The 18,980-nt window shown below is 35.1% G+C and overlaps 1 protein-coding gene across 2 annotated transcripts; it reads right to left on the bottom strand.

Moving 5' to 3' along the window:
* Positions 1–3,396: 3,396 nt before the first annotated feature.
* On the bottom strand, positions 3,397–17,265 carry LOC131161764 (fluoride export protein 1). Of its 2 annotated transcripts, XM_058117722.1 has the most exons (7): positions 16,903–17,265; positions 13,860–14,322; positions 12,900–12,977; positions 5,466–5,564; positions 4,891–5,083; positions 4,243–4,667; positions 3,397–3,997 (listed from the first exon to the last, which is right to left on the bottom strand). In XM_058117722.1, exons 2-7 carry the CDS (start codon positions 14,295–14,297, stop codon positions 3,779–3,781), a joined length of 1,452 nt encoding a protein of 483 aa, XP_057973705.1. In that variant the 5' UTR covers positions 14,298–14,322; positions 16,903–17,265; the 3' UTR covers positions 3,397–3,778. The 2 variants fall into 2 exon arrangements, with proteins under 2 accessions (XP_057973705.1, XP_057973704.1); XM_058117721.1 differs by lacking the exon at positions 16,903–17,265 and having other exon boundaries at positions 13,860–14,416.
* Positions 17,266–18,980: the final 1,715 nt, after the last annotated feature.

The raw sequence follows: 18,980 nt of genomic DNA, 5'->3' as shown, positions 1-18,980 counted from the left end.
TTTATTAATAACCCTCACTTGTGGTAGAAGAATACCGTGGTTACATATGCAGGCTCTAGGAGATTACATTCAATCACATAAAAGAAAGCTCTCCCAAAACCATTCATAATTAAAACTAAAAATACTCACTACCCTACACTGTACAAGCCCATAAACAAAATCATCTAACTTAACTCTGGGCTCCACTGAACAGATATGGATATCTTTAGCGCATTTTATCCTTCAATTCCTATTAAACTTCTTCAACTGAGTGATTGCGCTAGAGTACTTTTACTAGGGGAATCCTTTTGGTGCATAAATCATGATCCTTCCGATCCAGAATCTACGCTAACACTTCTTCATATGTCAGGGTATCTCTAAGTTCCAAGGCCTTATAACTGATCACATGAGAGGGAATTGGGATGTACTTTCTCAACATAGATACATGGAATATGTCATGGATTCTGGACAGTACCCGTAAAATGCTAACCTATAGGCAACTGGATCCACTCTTTCTAATATCTCAAATGATCCAATGAACCTAGGTCTTAGCTTACCCTTTTTCCTCAAATCTCATAATTCTTTTCGTCGGAGCAACTTTTAAGAATACATGGTCCCCCACACCAAACTCTAGCTCTTGCTAGCGAGTGCCTACATAACTTTTCGGTCGACTTTGAACTAGTTTGATTCGGTCTCGGATGAGTCTGATCTTCTCTGAAGTCTGCTGAACCATCTCTGGCCTCAAAACCTACCTTTCACCAATTTCATCCCAATATAACGGAGATTGGCACCTCTTACCATACAATGTTTCATATGGCACCATTGCAATTCTGGCATGGTAGCTATTATTATAAGAAAATTCAATCAATGGCACAAACTGTATCAAACTACCTCTGAAGTCCAACACACAAGCTCGTAGCATATCCTCCAATATCTGTATGGTCCTCTCTGTCTGTCCATCAGTCTGTGGATGAAATGTTGTGCTAAATGTCAGCTGTGAACCCATGGCTCTTTGCAAACTTTTCTAAAACTGAGATGTAAACCATGGGTTTAGTTTAATCAGCTCAACGCCAAAATTACAATTATCTCAATATTCCTAGGCTCACACGCTCCCATTAGCCGGTTAAATTCTAAATTAAAAAAAAAAATTGCAGGTATGATCCACTTTCCAAATTTAAATTTAATTCCAACATATTTAAAAATACCAATATAATCAAATCCTCGCAGTTTAACTTAATTCCAAAATATTCCTAGAAATCTAATTTAATCAAATACTACAATTTAATAAATAAACCATAATTTATTTCTCTTACCTTATCCCAGGAGTGGTGCCTAGGATCCCCAAACCCAAAATTCGCTCTAATTAACTTGCTAAGAATCAAAACTGGGACCTCGTGCTGGTGTTCTTTTTTCTATTCGGCTTACGGGTGGGGAGAAATCTTAGAGAGAGAGAGAGAGATTGGCGTGAGCGGGGGCATTTTGTTTCTCATTGAATCCTTCCTTCCTGTTCAAGAAGGATGGTATATATATATATATATAATATTATAATATTACTATATTATATTATATTATATTATTTAATTAATAATAATTATTTATTTAACTAATTAATTTATTTTTTTATTTTTTTTAAAAAAAATTTTGGAATCCCTACATAATTTGTTGTTAAGCAAAAATAAATTAGTATTAACCACTTAGGTGTTGGTTTCTTTTTTTTATCATTTTATTTTTTATTAGGAATAAAAATTGGAAAAATATATTTGAATTTAGCTTTTATAGGATCGAGTTGGTCGGGTTTGACAATCTTATGAACACATATGTTGATAGCCCTATTTTAAGTCATTGTTGTAAGTTATTAAATCAAAATTCAAATAATTAATGAATCAAAGAAAAATTTTCAGGTAATGAATGAGTTGGAATTAGCTTCTAAGGGGTTTGAATTAGGTTGGCTCATTTATAAATACAATAAATAATCACTTTCACTAAATTAATTAATAGATATCAAACATGTGTCTCTTAATAAATTATAATAAATATATTTTTCTTCAATATCTTAACATATTAATGTCATTGTCATTATCTAACTCCTTTAATTTTTTTTTTAAATACACTTTCAGCTTTAAGTGGAAAACACACACACACACACAATTTAAGGAAATATGTTCTTATCTTTCGTAAATGTGAATTGTTGGGAATAAAACTCATCACTAGCCTAAAAGAGCAAATATGTCACATGTAGGTCATATGAAGTGCACACTTGCCAAAAGACAAGTCGGTCACAAGCAAATCATGTTGAGGTAGCCTACTAAGAGTAGGTCAGATCACGTGGAAGACGAACCTATCTAGGGCAGATCACCCATGTGTCTTATGCGCTTATTACCACTTGCAAGGATCTAACTACTTTTTAAAAGGAGGCGCACAGTCAGGAGAAAAAGTATATGGAAAGGTGCTATGGTGAAGAAAATGGAGTCATAGCATAAGAACCAGACGTGGGATTTGGTGGAGCTTCCAGAAGCAAAGACGACGATAGGTTGCAAGTTAGCAAATAGGAAGAAATAAGCGGTATCAAAAAAGGAAGGAGAGAAGTTCAAAGCTCAGTTAGTAGCAAAGGAGTCCTCGCAAAAGAATGGTTAGACACACTTCCATTACGGTAGTATTGAGATTGATGGCATGTTACGATATGCAATTGGAGCAAATAGACATAAAACAACGTTTCTCCATGGTGATTTGGAAGAGCATATTTACATGGTATAGCTAGAAGGGTTAACTCAACCTAGATAGGAGCATTTGGTTTGTAAACTAAGGAAGTCACTTTACAGACTGAAGCAGTTTCTAAGGCAGTGGTTTAAACATTTTGACTCCTACATGATTCAAATAGGCTATAGGAGGCGTGAGTATGATTTCTATGTGTATGTGAAGAGTCTTGAGGATGGTTCTCTTATTTTTCTATTACTTTATTTTGATGACATGCTAATTGTTGCGAAAGACATGATTGAGGGAAATAAGTTAAAGACTATTGAGTAAAGAGTTTGACATGAAAATTTTGGGTGCAATTAAGAAGATTCTTGAGATGGAGATTAAAAAACCATAAAATTAAATTTCAATAAATTAAAAAATAATAAAAATCATTGAAAAATATTTTTTTCTAATTTTCAATTGCCGTGTATAATAAGAATGTTTGTATAAAATGAATTCTAAAAGATAATAATTAAGTAAAACGATTATGATAATTTTATTTTATTATAATATTTTAAATTTTATTCTTTTAAACTTTCATCATTGTAATCATACTTTTTAAGTTGTTATTCAATTCAAGGATAAAAATGAGAATTTGTTCAACCGAGTTTTTAGTTTTAAAAATACTAACTAAACAAATATAAATATAAATATGTGTGAGAAAAGATGAAAGAAAAATAATTAGCTAACAAAATTGGAATAGTGCTTTATTAGTCTGGTTCCAATACAATGGAAAGAAAAATAGGTACATGCTCAATATTTCTATCCTAGTTAATACAAAAACCAGCAAAAAATAGATACATGCTATATATTTTTATCCAAGTTAATACAAAAATCAGAAAAAATAGATACATGCTATTTATTTTTATCCCAGTTAATAAAAAAATCAGAAAAAATGGATACAGGCTATTTATTTTTATCCCAGTTAATCAACTGCAAGGCCCATCAAATGCCCAAGTGGTGTATGATATGCTCGAATGAATGCACAGAATAAACACTGCATATCGAATTGCCATCAACTCTGATCGACGGATGGAGTCCGAGTCTGCCCTGGACATGCTAGCTAATCATATCCCTTTGTCCAGACAGGTACAGAGTATATCAAAGTCCCAAGGCCAAAAGAGGTGACTATGGTAATCATGGCATATGCATATGCTCTCCAAGGGTGTTTGCTTTGTCGCATCGCATCAAACTCAGCAATGAAGGTAGAAACAGTACTCAGACAACCCAACAAACCAAACTGTATGCCTGTTGCAATGGTATCACAAGTTTGGGTGGTCACCTGCACCAAACAAACAAAAAATCACTTCTCCTTCACAAGATATGCATCAACCTCATGGGACAGACTTAATTCAGGAAACAAGTGCTGAAAGTTTGCCGATGATGATGAGGATTATGGTGTTTCATGCATTTTGCTTAATGTTTGCATTTTCTACTCAAGTCCAAACTTACGGAATAAAATAAAACAATGAAACCCTTATTTCGTTAATATCCATAGTTCAATTGTTGTTTATATAGGAGCCTCACCACTTTCTTCAGAATTGCAAGTGCTGCCATGACACAAGCAGCAGAAACGTTGGCAATTAGTGTGCCAAAAGGAATCCATTTCAGTAAGCCCGCTCTTCCTAATCCGCGTCCATTCAATCGAGCTAAGAACCACCTGATCCAAACACCTATAGGTCCAACAAAGCAAGCCAACCACAGTTGAGCCCCATGACCACCACTATTGAATTCTTTCACCTCCAAAACCCCACTCAAACCCCATAACAAGCCTAACATCAGTACCATCACCAACATAACTGCCAAGTGGCGCTCACAGCTGTCTACCCTCCAGTTTCTTCCAGAACTCGAGATGATGCTTCTTGAGCTTAAGTTTAACCTTCTGAGAAGCCATCTGAAACCCTTTGCTGTCTCAACCCCAAAAATTAAGGAATATGCAGCAAGAAACAAACCTACAGAAAAAATAAATAAAAAAAGGTAATAAAAGGCTCATATAATGATTAGTGGATTGAGGCCAGACCATGTTTAGAGTGACATAAATATAGAACCAAGAAGAAGAGCTTCGGGCATGATTGAATCTCTAACTTACTTATCATGTTCACCCTATTAGGCTAAACATAATTCCTAATCAGCTTATTATCCAAAACAATTTTTTCTTGTAAAATTCAACATTACCCAAGAGAAAGCCAAGTGCGGAGAACACCCAGTGGCCATGCACGCTAAGGTCAAGCATCTTTTGATTCCAGCCACTGAAAGTTGTAAGGCTTCCCAAGTAACCAGTCGTTAGTCCAATGGTTAAGAGATCCGACACACTGGTTATATCTGCCTTGAAGACGACACCAAACCAACCCATCAAGAAAGAACCAACCTAAAAGAAAGTGGATAAATTGTGTGTGAGAACAAAAACAAATTTAAGCTGACAAGTTAAGTTGCAATGAAAATAATCTTGCAGACAGTAAAACCCAAAATTAAGCATTGATAAGAGATGTTAATTCTTTAAACCTGCTACCCTAGGATAAATCTGGTTACCATGGAAAGGGAAGCCATAAGCTGCAATGATCCAAACAAAAACTAGTAAAGGCCTGCCTATCCCTGAAAGACGTGCCCATAATGGGTCATTGTTCTTCTTATTAGCTGATAATGGAACTCATTTGTTTACAATTTGACACAAATAATGTCAAAACAGGACATATCTAAACATTGAACTTGAAAATATTTGATGGTGCAGAGAGAGAGAGAGAGAGAGAGACCATATTAGAAGGAAGATCAAGGTATAAAATGCTTTGGTCACTTGTCACAGCAGCCAGTCCAGGTCCGAACAGTTTTTGAAGTGCGTACCTTGTCAAAACCTGCACAGTAGAAACAAGTTTATATTTAGCTTTTTGCAAATAAATATAAATTCAAATTTAATCCAAAAGGAAAAAATATATTTTAAATTAATATATTTCATGCACTAATTTCAACACTAAATGAACCTTTAGAACCAAGATTTCTAAAATTTATAACTTCACTTACCTTCATTGAAAATGCAGAGAAATTAGTAATTCAAGCAGTCCCACCAACAGCCATCAGCATCATTATTATTGACAACAATAATTTCAGAAAAAAATGATGCCAGCTACTCTTTCTAGAGTATGATATAAGCAAGCCAAAAAGAATTTTTATTTTTTTTTTCTCCATTCATACACATGAGGATGCTGATATGGACATGAAGAAAGCCAGTGAAAGGCAAAATTCAACAACACACGAGAATTTTAGGAACTAAATTCTTGTACAGCCTGAAGAATCAATTAACATTGTTTTCACATCTAAACAGAGAAACAGCCCTCCATCCAATATCCCAAATTATTTTATTTAAGAATTACCACAAGCCTGGCTTTGGATGCTCAGAGAGAGAGAGATGGACAAGGAAAAATATTTTAAAATTCAATCAATTTCATCTTCGCCAACCAGTTTGCAGGAAAAAAATAAAATAAAAGATAACATTTTAATGAATGAAAAATGTTCAGTTACATTAATAGCACGAGGGGAAATAAGTAATTATTATGATTTCTAAAATAGATGGTATTAATAGCTCTTGTGTGTTAGATAATATATAATTTAAGTAGGGGCACTTTAGTCTTTGTACCATTATTAGGGTTAGGTTTATTAATTAGGTCTATTGTATTCAATGATGTAATTTTGGCTTGCCTGTGAGGAGCAACTCTCTCTTTGAAATTGTATCTCTCCCTCTCTCTTTCTCTCTCTCTTTGCATTGGATCATGAATGTTATCATGGTATCAAAGCCGGATAAACACTGAGTTTTGCATTGGGCTGCCACCGCTGTCACAGGTCGCTTGGTTGCCGCCGCTGAGTTGCCACTGTTCGTCATCACTCACGTGCTAATTCTTGCTCACCACTGATTTTCAAAGCAGTGTGATTAGGTGAGTCCACTGGATATTCCCCGAAATTTCTGGTCTGCAATTGCCAGTTGGTCTGCAATTTCCAATCCACCGCCATCGTGCTATGGCCACTGCCAGTGGTGAAGTAATTGACCACCATCGTTCCCGTGCTGTTCTCCCATTGTATCCGTCACCGTCTTCCTCTGAGAAACTGAAGTTGTTCAATTCTTGCTGGTTCGAACTCAAAATCTTGAAGAAGGAATCCCCGGTTTTGAATTCTGAAGCTAACCAAGATCATGAATTTCCAGAGCAGCCATTGAAACCAGAAATTTCCCGACTCTCAACTGTGCACGTTCAATCTATAAGCGATCAACTGGGCTCGACGACCAGCTTCGACTTAGACTGTTATGTGTCTCCCAGATCAGGGCTCTTCACGCCCAGCCTGCAGACAATCTTCTCAGGTAAAGACACTGCAGAGGTGAATTCCAGGCGAGAAGGAAGCGGAGAAGGGTCGCCCAGGAAAGTAAAGCAGAGAGGTAGGATCTATATATGAGAATTGGGGATTTCTTGTGAAATTAATTTGAAGTGATTGTTCTGTTTTCTAGGAAATTGAGCAATTGAGAATTCTTTGCATTTGAAGATGCTTGTTGAATCAATTGTTAGTGAACTAGCAGAGGAAGTGCGTCTTAAGTCACATGTGGGTAAAGGTCTTCTCCCAGTTTCTACTCAAACTGTTTTGGCTGTCAAGCAATCTTCCAATGATCAAAATCGTCGTTAGAAAGTCGTCATTGATGAGTGCAGTTATTGCAAGAAGGGTCATTAGAAAGCTCAATGTCCATTATTATTAAGGGACAACAATAGACTTCAAAACCTAGTCATTATCACACTGCAACCACTACATCATCAGAAGAGGCGTCTCCCACCATGCCTACGCTATCTATAATTGCAGAGCAGTTGCAGAAGCTTCTTTTTACATCAAAACCTAATGTCTTGTCTGTTTCTCCCTCTATAAGTTTGTCCTCCTCATCTACTTCAGGTATTTCTCCGTCCACTTGGGTATTTGATTCAAGTATTATTCATCATATGTCAAATAACATCTCTGTATTTACATCAATATCTTCTACCTTGACACCTTCATCTGTTTTAGCTGCCAATGGTACCTCAATGCCATTGGTAGGTACTATTTCCATCATTTCCTCTTTTTTGTATCTTTCTGATGTTTATTGTATTCATCAACTTTCATTGAATTTGATTTCTATTAGTCAACTATGTGATTATGGATACTGTGTTTCCTTTACTTTAACCTCATGTTTTGTGCAAGATCCACATTCCAAGAAGCTAATTGGGATAGGCCGTAGGAAATGGGGATTGTATGTGTTAGAAGAGCTTTGGGTCATAGAATTTGCTGGTTCTAGTATTGATTTGTCTTCATTTCATTTGAGTTCAAATTCTTCTAATTTTTATTTATGGCATTCATGCCTTGGACATGTTTCTTGTTCTCAACTGAGATTTTTGGCTTCCACAGGAGTATTAGGAAATTTATCTTCTCATGACCTCTCTAATTGTAGTGGTTGTAAGCTAGCAAAATTCTCTGCTTTGCCCTTTAACAAAAGTACATTAGTGTCTCTTGCACCCTTTGATCTAATTCATTCTGATGTTTGGGGACTAGCTCCTACTACCTCAAAGGGAGGGTCCCAATATTATGTTTCTTTCATTGATGATTATACTCGCTTTTCTTGGATATATCTTATGACGAAATGTTCTGTTTTCATTAGCATCTATAAAATGTTTCGTGCTTTGGTTCAAACTCAACATTCAACTATCATTAAGTGTTTCATGTGTGATTTGGGAGGGAAGGGGGGATACAATTCTACTGAGTTTTCCACCATACTCACCTCTGATGGCACCATACATCAATCATCGTGCACAGACACTCCTGATCAAAATGGTGTGGCTGAAAGAAAACATACGCACATCATTAATACAGCTCGATCCATTCTCTTTTCTAGTAATGTTCCCAAAGTCTTCTGGGGAGAAGCAATTCTTACTGCCACATATTTGATTAACAGAATTCCTACTGCTCTTACTTCGGGAGTCTCTCCTTATGAGAAATTGTACGGCAAGGCTCTAGAGTATTTTCATTTGAGAGTATTTGGTTGCACATGCTTTGTCCTTTGTCCTCATACTGAGCGTTCTAAGTTGTCTACACGATCCTCTATGTGTGTGTTTCTTGGTTATGGTGTTGGGATTGTCATGATCTGGAAACACAAAATCTTTATGTTTCCCGTCACATCACCTTTCTTGAACACATTCATTTCTTCTCTATTCCAACAAGTTCTAGCATCTTAAATGAGTCTGACCTTGTAAATATTGATCCATTTACTTGTGATATTAATTCACTGTCTTCACCAGTTGCTCCCATTTCTTCTACTTGTTCTTCATTTTCTTCTACAAGTACAAATCCCTCATCCTCCTTGGCGGACTCCTCTTCATCTTCCGATCATGTGGACCCTGCATCTTCTCGTTATCCAACGCGACTTCGTAAGCCCCCTTCTCATCTTGATTTATATGTTCTTGCATCTAATTCTTGTTATTCTAGTTTTGCTACTTTTCTCTTCATTCCATTATGAGCCTGCTTCCTATAAGGAGGCAGCTCTTGACCCTCTTTGGCAACAAGCTATGAATGAAGAACTTGCTGCTTTGTATAAGACAAGCACGTGGGAGTTGGTATCTCTTCCTCCTGGTAAAATGGTAGAGGGATGTCATTGGGTCTTGACGATCAAAGCAAAAACTGATGGTTCTGTTGAAAGATATAAGGCCTATTTGGTTGCAAAAAGGTTTATTCAAAAAGTTCGTTTTGATTATGAAGAGACATTTGCACCAGTTGCTAAGATGACATCTGTACGTACTTTGATTGCAGTAGCTTCTATTAACCAGTGGAACTTCTCACAGTTAGATGTAAAGAATGTCTTCCTAAACGGGGATCTCAAAGAGGAAGTTTATATGTCTCCACCCCTTGGTATTCCTCATCATCTAGGGGAGGTTTGTAGGCTAAGAAAAACTTTGTATGGTCTTAAACAAGCTCACAGGGCTTGGTTTGAGAAGTTCTTTGAAGTGCTTTGTTCTTTTGGCTTCTGCTCAAGTGATCATGATTCTACCTTGTTTACTCGTTCTACATCTACTAGGCATATTATTCTCCTTTATGTAGATGATATGATTTTAACTGGAAATGACATAGATGGAATTGCAAAGTTGAAATCGGAGCTGCACCACCACTTTGAAATAAAAGATTTGGGACCCCTAAGATACTTTCTTGGCATTGAGGTAGCCTATTCTCCTAAAGGTTATCTCCTCTCTCAGTCTAAATATGCAACAGATTTTATTCAAAAAGCCCATCTTACTAATACTCGAACTATAAAAACTCCTCTTGAACTCAATGTTCATTATACCTCTTCTGATGGGGTTCCATTAGCGAATCCAACTCTATACCGTACTATTATTGGCAGTTTGGTTTATCTCTCCATCACTCGACCTGATATTACTTATGCGGTTAATATTGTGAGTCAATTTGTCTCCTCACCCACTACGATCCATTGGACTGTTATTCTCCGTATCTTACGTTATATCATAGGAGCACTGTATTAGAGTATATTACTCCCTTTTACATCTACTTTAGAACTTTGTATTTATTCTTATGTTGATTGGGCTGGAAATTCTACAGGCCACAAGTCCACAACTGGTTTCTGTATTTTTATTGGTGGCTCTCTCATTTCCTGAAAAAACAAGAAGCAACATGTAGTTTCTCGTTCTTCTACCAAGGTTGAGTATTGTGCCATGGTTTCAACTACTACTGAAATAGTTTGGTTGCTTTGGTTACTTGCTGACATGAGTGTCTTACTGTGGAGGAACCAAAAGCGAATCATCTTTAAAGCAATATAATTTTATTTAATGATTGACCAAGCAATACAGAAGCCGTGAATGAAAGAAGAAGATCATCCATGAAAACTAAAAGCAAACCACTTTCTGAGACTTCAAAATTCAATATATATATATCAGCAACAAAAGAAAATTCGCAGCAGACAATGGCTGCAAAACCAGAAGCAGATAAATACGCTGTACTGTTATCACCAAATATCAGAGTAATGCGTGGATATTTAATAGTTTGATTTATTTTCCCATTCAAACTAGAAGTGAAACACTTAATTGGTTCATCATTTAAAGAGAGAACAGATACTCAAACATACCAGATAATGGCAGGAAAGAGCAAAGAATAGGTAAATTAATTTCATCAGTTTGCTAATCCAGAAAGAGTGAAGAGGGGCCACCCCAGCCCTTACTAAAGGAATTCTATGTTTGCATGCAGTAACAAATAATGCACAAATAATGCATCCTAACTTCCAAGCTATCTCCCCATTTGAGGTGAATATTGTGGCAGGTAGCATACCAAACAGAGCAAATGTAGATATTCTTAATAATTTTTCCTACCAAACCAAGAATAAATGGCTTCATCTAATCCAAAAAAATTATTCTATAAATCCAACTTGAGAACCTTCAGCTCTAACTATTTTTTACTACTATTGTAAGGGTAGTTTGGGCGACCAAGGATGGATTAGCTAATTCCAGTTAGACAGTTATTATAAAAAGCTGTTTGATTTGCACATATAGAAAGTTCAATGGTTATTTTACTATGCTTTTATCCAAACACAGCCCAAAATCATCAACCTAAGAGACTAGTTAAGTAATTATCAGACCCTGAAAATCATGACATCTTGAACAGTTGAACCCATTATAACAATTTGCTAGAAACGAGATATTTTATCACATGCCCTTGTAATGAGCTTCAGCAATTTGGAGTAAACCAATTAAGTTATGTTCACTGTTTAGGCAAGCTAAGAACAAATAAATAAATAAACTATAACAATAGTAATAATAATAAACAACTTCAAACCAGAATAGAATCTCTTCACACATGTAAAAGAAGTTGCAAAATGCTTGAGCAAACATGGATTACATGCTCCAAATTCTGAAGGTTGGAGACAATTATTTATCTTGGATTTTGTGGTTGATGTTGGAGAAATCACACACACACACAAAAGAAAGACACCTTCATTTGATATTGATACATGCCTGTAGCAATTTCCTGGTCCAAGGCCATCCAAATTCTTCTTGAAATTTGAGACTTGGGTCTTAAATTTCGAAGACAGCGAGCCATGCACTTAATGTCACAAGGATCGAGTATTCAGTGTTAACTGAAATCCAGTTGTAGAAAACAAGCTTTATTTCTTTAGGGTTCATTTCATGGGCTAAGTGAGTAGGCTTGACTAAGAACTTTTAGCCCACGTTTGGAGCAACAAAAGTAAAAGGATATGACAAGCTAAGGGGAGGCTCAATGGAGCAAGCAGATCTCAACAGTCAAAACCCCCCGGGCCAGGTCAGGCTAAGGCATCTTCTAGGTAGGGGTGCATTGGATTTGAGCTGAGTTGACACAATGGAATACTCGAACTCAACACTACTTGAAAATTTTGAGCTCGAAATTCGACTTAAATTTGATGGATCTTGAAATGGTCTAACTCAGCTACAAATTTTTAAACTTGAGCTAAATCAGCCACAAGTTTTTAAAACTCAAGATCGACTCAATTAAGCTCGATTTGATTATAAAATAAACCTTGTATTGGGAGTGTCCTACTTTCAGGGAGTGACCTACTTACAGGGAGTGTCCTACTTACAGGGTGTTTCCTTGCAAGCCAAAAATAGGTATTAATCAAATTAAACACTGGGATTTCCTTCAAAAGGGTGGCAGAAATATTAACCAAGAAATCCCAAATGTCATTGTGCTACCAAGACAGACAGCGCTATGAAAGGTTATTTTAAAATCTTCAAGATTCACAAGATTTTCACACTTGTTCAACGCGAAGTGTTTACCATACAACAACAGCCATGGCATCATTCCAAGTATTCATGCTAGATAACAAGAACAAAAAAACAAACAAAAAAGAAAACCAAATCGTCTATCATTTCCATATCTAACAAAAAAATGTGATGCTAGAATGTTCATATGTTAGGTTAATTAGGGCCATTGTTTACGACTGTAGTGTATTGGGTGAAGCATTTGCATCTAAAGGGCTGCAAAGAGGCTAAAAGTCACAATCAGGGAAACTTAAGAGAGTTTTGGGGTTTAAATATGAACTAGATTACATTTAAGAATTCATAAGTTAACATAAAAAATAGCAGTGAGCCAAATCATATTCAAGCTCCTGATTCCTGTCTGAACAATTCCAGTAGCCAAATAGTTTAGTGCGTTACCCCAAGAATCCCAAACACAGCTAGATGAAGAAGGCATGAAACATATTCCAGTGACCATGGCAATCCTTTCTTAGTTCCCTGCATTTAGATTGATAAATGCATACATTAGCTCAGTATGTTGGATTGGATCACAACTCACAAGGAACTGAAAAACATTCAAATTATTTATCTGCTTTTGTTTTCAGCTCAGTACATTTTTATCTGAGTTGAGATGAAGTTATGCAACACTATTATATACAAGGGTAAATTACACTGGAAGCCACTGAAATTTAACTGAATTTCACTTCAGTCTCTGAATTTAAATTGTAACAGTTCGATCCTTGAAGTTTCATATTCAGGCTAGTTCAAGTCCCTGTTCAGGGATATCATTGTAGATGAAATTGAAAATTTAAGGATCAAATTATTACAATTAAAACTTCAGAGAGTGAATCTCAGTTCAGTAAAAATTCAGGGACTTGCGGTGTAATTAACCCAATAAATAATTATGGAACCATAGTTTGTCAAGACTGTCATTACCTTGTATGTTCCTTTTATGTCAGATACTTATCAGGCATCCCAAATTCAAGTTCAATGATTGAGAGCATTCCGACTTGCATCATGGCATCATGCTGCAAGTTAGAGGGCCATGTAATTTTTCAACAAAAAGAAATAAAGGTTCATGGCTCAGACGGCTACAGGCATAAATATTTGCACAAAGGAGACAAATGGGATAATTTGCTCCTGTGATGGTTCACACACATTGGGTCCCACATGAATTTTATAAAATGCATAAGAATAGCATTTTACACAATATATATATATATATATATATATATATGTATATATTTAAATTGATCATTCCTACTTCATCGTGCAAGCAAAAACACCCCCAATTTAGAAACCATAACAGCCCCATTGATATGGCATAATTTTTCTACCAACACTAATGGAGATGGAAAAAAAAAATTAGCTAATACTCACTAAACTTTTGTCTCCAGAGTGCAGAACTGCATTAGTGGAAAGGGAGGCTACAATTTCTGAGGGCAAAGGTGATACAGGAGAGATCTCATTTGAAAAGGCAGGATCATGAGAGGAAAACCAATATGACTGCAACAGAGCATCCTCTGGAATGGGAGCAACTACTCCATTATTGATCACATTATCAGCCAAGAAGCAGACACTGCCATCGCTGTATCTATTGCTGTTTAGTGCTCGATCCCCAATATCTCCTGCCTGCGAAACAGACTCATTTTCAACATCTTCATCAGCTCGAGGAGCAACAGCACCTGATAAACTCAAAGAACGCCTTCTCAAAGAGGATTCTGCACTGCCTGGCAAACTAAATGATCTACTTCGTCTAGGTTCAGAACCATTGAACTCATGAGCCATAGCCCCCTCACCAGAGTCATTAGGTTTCATGCTTATGGACTGGCCTCAAAAACAGCTGTAATGAGATCATGAAGTTAATTCAGAAAATAAGATCAAATCTAAAGTATGACAGCAACAATGAGTTTATTACGTTGCATCCTCTATTAGTTATTGTCAACTGCTTCACTCTTGGAAAATTAATGGAGCACAATAATACCATTTATACTCACTACTTCGAATCTTACAGAAAGCATGGGCCAGGGAAAAATATATAATAAAAAAAAAGTGTGCGTCTGTGTATCATCTGAATCCATAGTCAACCAGTAAATGACAAGATATAGGTAAGGACACTAAACCCCCATTGGTGTTGCTCAGTGGTAAGGTGAGGGTCTTGTCTACCACATGGTTGAGGATTCGAGCCCGCTGCCCCTGAAATCAGACTCAAGAATTTACGGGGATGTTGATCATGGGGTCTGCTAAACATTCCCCAGGTTTGATGCCGCACCATGAGGTCCAATGTGGCTTGGTGGTGGTCTGGAGTCCTCAGGTCATCAAAAAGGGAAAAAAGAAAAAAAAAATTCTAAAAAAAACATTCCTTACTGGGAATGGAAGCTATCCATATGGTTAAAATTTCAGCATAAATTACCAACAGGCATGATGCAGATATCCCCACACCCCACCATTACAAATAAGGGCAAGAAGAGTGTACCAAATATTAAATACTGGCTGAACTATGAATGTCGTTCATTGTGTTCCATTTTCCCACTATTCATTGGCGCTAGGTGAAGAGTCTGAAGACCTAAAACATTTCTCATTACTGTCTTGAGCATTTCCATACCAAGATCAAATCCTTCCTTCATTAATCAATAGAAAAGTAAAAACAACTTGTTCACTGATGAGAGAAAAAAAAATTGAGATGATCCAGTTGCATTTCATTTCAATACATTGATACAGCACTTGCAACTTTTAAACCAGAAAGCAACTGGAACTTCCTTGGGTTTTCCAATTTTCAACACACTTATTGAACTCATGAATTATCAAACACTGGATTTTGTATATATGTGTGTGTGTGTGTGTATGCCTATGTTTGTGTATAAATGACTTCTTTTAAATAACTTCCAACAAAAAACTAAGAAAAGTTTATTGGCATGTGGCAAAAGCAGTAGGGCTGTATATAACATGGCAAGCAGAAGCTTACCAAATGTTTGCTACATAGGAATGCAATCAAATTTATAACTCAATTTCCTCATGTTCTCAAATTCAAATTTTCATTTCATTCCATTCCCTCCCCATTGCATTCCACAAACCAAACATGACATTAGTATATGTTAAAACAAACAAAACATTTCAAATGCCGAAACAGCATTCAGCAGAAACATGTACAAACGAAGACAAGTTATGGTCTCTCTCTCCCAAGTGCACACATGAACCAACAATGGAAGGACAATATAAGATATCACATAAGATTCTCCAAATCTGTTTCAATTGTCTTTCCCTTTTGAATGTGACAGAAAGTGGGCAGAAATCATTCAGAACAACTGTTTAGTGGACCATCAATATCAAGAGCGAGATTTAAGAGCAATTAAATAAAAATAAAAGAGGATTAATGTCTTTAAAATTCCAATTAGAAAACCCTAGGAGACAGAGGGAGGAAAGAGAGAGGGAGTGAACGGGGGAAGAGAGTGTGTGTTAATGATGCAATGGATTTCATGGGTTTTCTCAATTGAATAGCTAAGACAAATATTATATGGATCCCACATCTAACAGTTTGAATGAGCTGCTATCAAAATTAAACGGATCCACATCTGAGCAGAATCAGGAGCTTTTTTACTAGAAGAACTCTCACACAGTACATGGGTAACCCAATCTTATAATCATATTATCTGACCTCCCAACAACCACAGAAACAAGAATTTCCTTTTGGTGAGTTAAAGATGTGTCTTCCACTAACAAAGCAATGCAAAACAAAGAAGCAGAAGCCCCACACGACCTTTAAAAAATTAGAAGACAAAACAAAACAACCAAACCAATAATCAAAACCCTATCCCAAATTTATTTTTATTTCTACTGTTGCAAATTCATCTGCAAAATATTCGTACAAGATAACATTGAACTTCTTCACGCATTCGAGAGATGACAGAGAGGAAGACAATCATGGAAAGTCTTAACTAAATAGAATGTTAGCTGGAACTTATATAACTCATGCGTACATTAAAGAAAATAAATTATATAATACATATGTAAATAAAATGAAGCTGCTCCATGAGAGATTCCAGAATCAAACCAGAAAGCCAATATTTATAAATGTTCTATTAAAAAAAAAAACCCACAGATAAAGAGAGGTGAAATATGGGCACATCCACTGCATGCCAACTAAATCTCAGAAACAAAATCGTGGAAGCAAACTCGTGCAAATATTTGTGTAAGAAAGAAAGAAAGCTCATGAGAAGAATGATATATATGTATATATATAACTTCAAAATCGCACCATAAAACCGACTTTTACTGCTCTTTAGATTAAAATAATAATCAGAAGACAGGAATGATTATATTATTAAGAAAAAAAATAGTTGAACATCGAGCTTCAAAATCACAACATAAAGCCAACTTTACTGCTCTTCTAGATTCAAAAAATAATCAGAGATAGAGAAAATACAATTGAATATGAATCCTCTGAAAGCTGCGCCAAAGCCGAACTTGATTCGAACCCAAACAATGGAAGATGAACAAAAGTATCAACCAGTCAAGCAAGCAAAGAAATTGGGAATTGGGAAAAGTGCTTGAGTCTATTCTCGTCAATAATGCAAGAAGAAGAAGAAGAGCAAGTAACAAGGTGGCGGTGGCCGCTTCTGAAAAGCTACGAGAAAAGATTGATCACGTCGAAATGGAAAAAAATGCCAATGCAATTTAGAGGCCTTGAAATGCGTCCCCTGCCCTGCGTCACAGAGCGAGATAGGCAGAGAGAAGAAGAACAAACGAAAAACTAAAAATAAATAAATAGAGGAAGAAAAGGGTTCACGCTTCTTTGGAAATTGGGCAATTCCAATTTCCAAGGCCGGCGCAAGCCAAGTTGGCTCCTTTGACTAGGCCGGTTTATTTTCCCTTTTTAATTTTATTTTATTTTATTTTCACCAAAAAAAAATTATTAGTGATAATAAAATAGAATTTAGAAATTAAATAAAAATTTAATATGTAATTTCAGAACGCAAAGGTATATTTAATTCTCAAATTTTTTATGTAATTTTATAGATCAAAAATAAATTTAATAGCCCCAACTGGGCATAGCGTGGTGAAAAGGTAGAAGGAATATCTATGGTTCAATTTCAATTAGATACACTTACGGAACTAGTTGTACCTGTAGATGGTGAAAGTTTACTCTGTAAGCCAACGGGAACCGTGGATAGTGAGAGTTCGCTCTGTGAGCCAGCAGGGACCGTGAATGGTGAAAATTTTCCGTGAGCCAGCGGGGGTCATAGATGGTAATAGAAATGTGTCACAGGAGTCGGATTGGTCGAACATCCAACTGATGCACAGAAGCAGTATTCGCATTCCGTACTTTACCCTGATCAAGGTGACCTAGGGGCGGAAGACGTTAATCCGTAAGTTTAATGTCGTACCAGAGGATCCGAAAGGCTCGTTGGTGGGTGAAGTTCCTATATAATTAAACAAAATAAAAATTAAATAAATAAATAAAATTAATATATAAAACTATAATACTTGTCAAGAAATTATTCACATACATGTGCATGCAACAATTGGCACTTTTCAGCCGGCCAATTCTGTTTTTGTCTTACTCAATTAAGTCAAAAAGGACCCCACTCGATGCTTGGGTACCCATGACTATTATAGGCATTATTTTCATCAATTGAGATAAAAAAAAAAAAACAAAAATAATAACAGCAAACTACCTTTAGAAGTTATCAATCAAATAATATCCTTTTGGCTTCATCCCCTCTATAAATAAATAAATTAGTGACTATTTTATATTTTAAAAAATAGAATAAAAGATAATCATATATTATTTTATTATGCATCATAATATATTAATTATTAATGAAATATAATTCAATTCTAGTATGAAGAAAAATAATCACCTATATATTTACATTAATATTAAAAGTTAAAAATACTAATTGAACTAAAAATATTATTTTAATATTAATTATCACTTGTTATAGATCTAAATTAGGGACAAGATTATTGCTATTAAAAAAATATTATTATATTATTTTTAATTAATAAAAATATTCAAATGTTAATAAAAATTAAAATTTTAATTAAAAATTAATCATATATTATTTTATTATGCATTATAAACTATTAATTATCAATAAAATGTAATTGAATTCCGAAATGAATAAAAAAACAATATATAAATTTAAATAAACATTAAATAAACTAAAATTTTTAATTTAGTTATTAATACTATTTTTAACATAAATTAATGTGATAATCATATGTTGTAAATATACATTGATAAAAAAATTATAGTTAATCAAATCATGTTATATTATTTTTTTAATAAAAAATATTTTAATTTTAATCATAAAATTAATATAATTATTATTTAAAATTTTAATTATATAAATATTAGTGTTTCTATTTAAAATTTATTTGAAAATAAATATCAGTTAGTAAAATTCAATTTTGGATTGAACAAGAACTATTTCTTAATTTAAATTAATACTAAATAAATTAAAATTTTAATTTTAAATAATATTATTTTTTATCCTA

Source organism: Malania oleifera, chromosome 8 (genome assembly GCF_029873635.1).
Source record: "Malania oleifera isolate guangnan ecotype guangnan chromosome 8, ASM2987363v1, whole genome shotgun sequence".
Taxonomy (NCBI): Eukaryota; Viridiplantae; Streptophyta; class Magnoliopsida; order Santalales; family Ximeniaceae; genus Malania; species Malania oleifera.
Note: the sequence above shows the minus strand (reverse complement) of the source record. Positions and strands in the feature narration are given on the sequence as shown.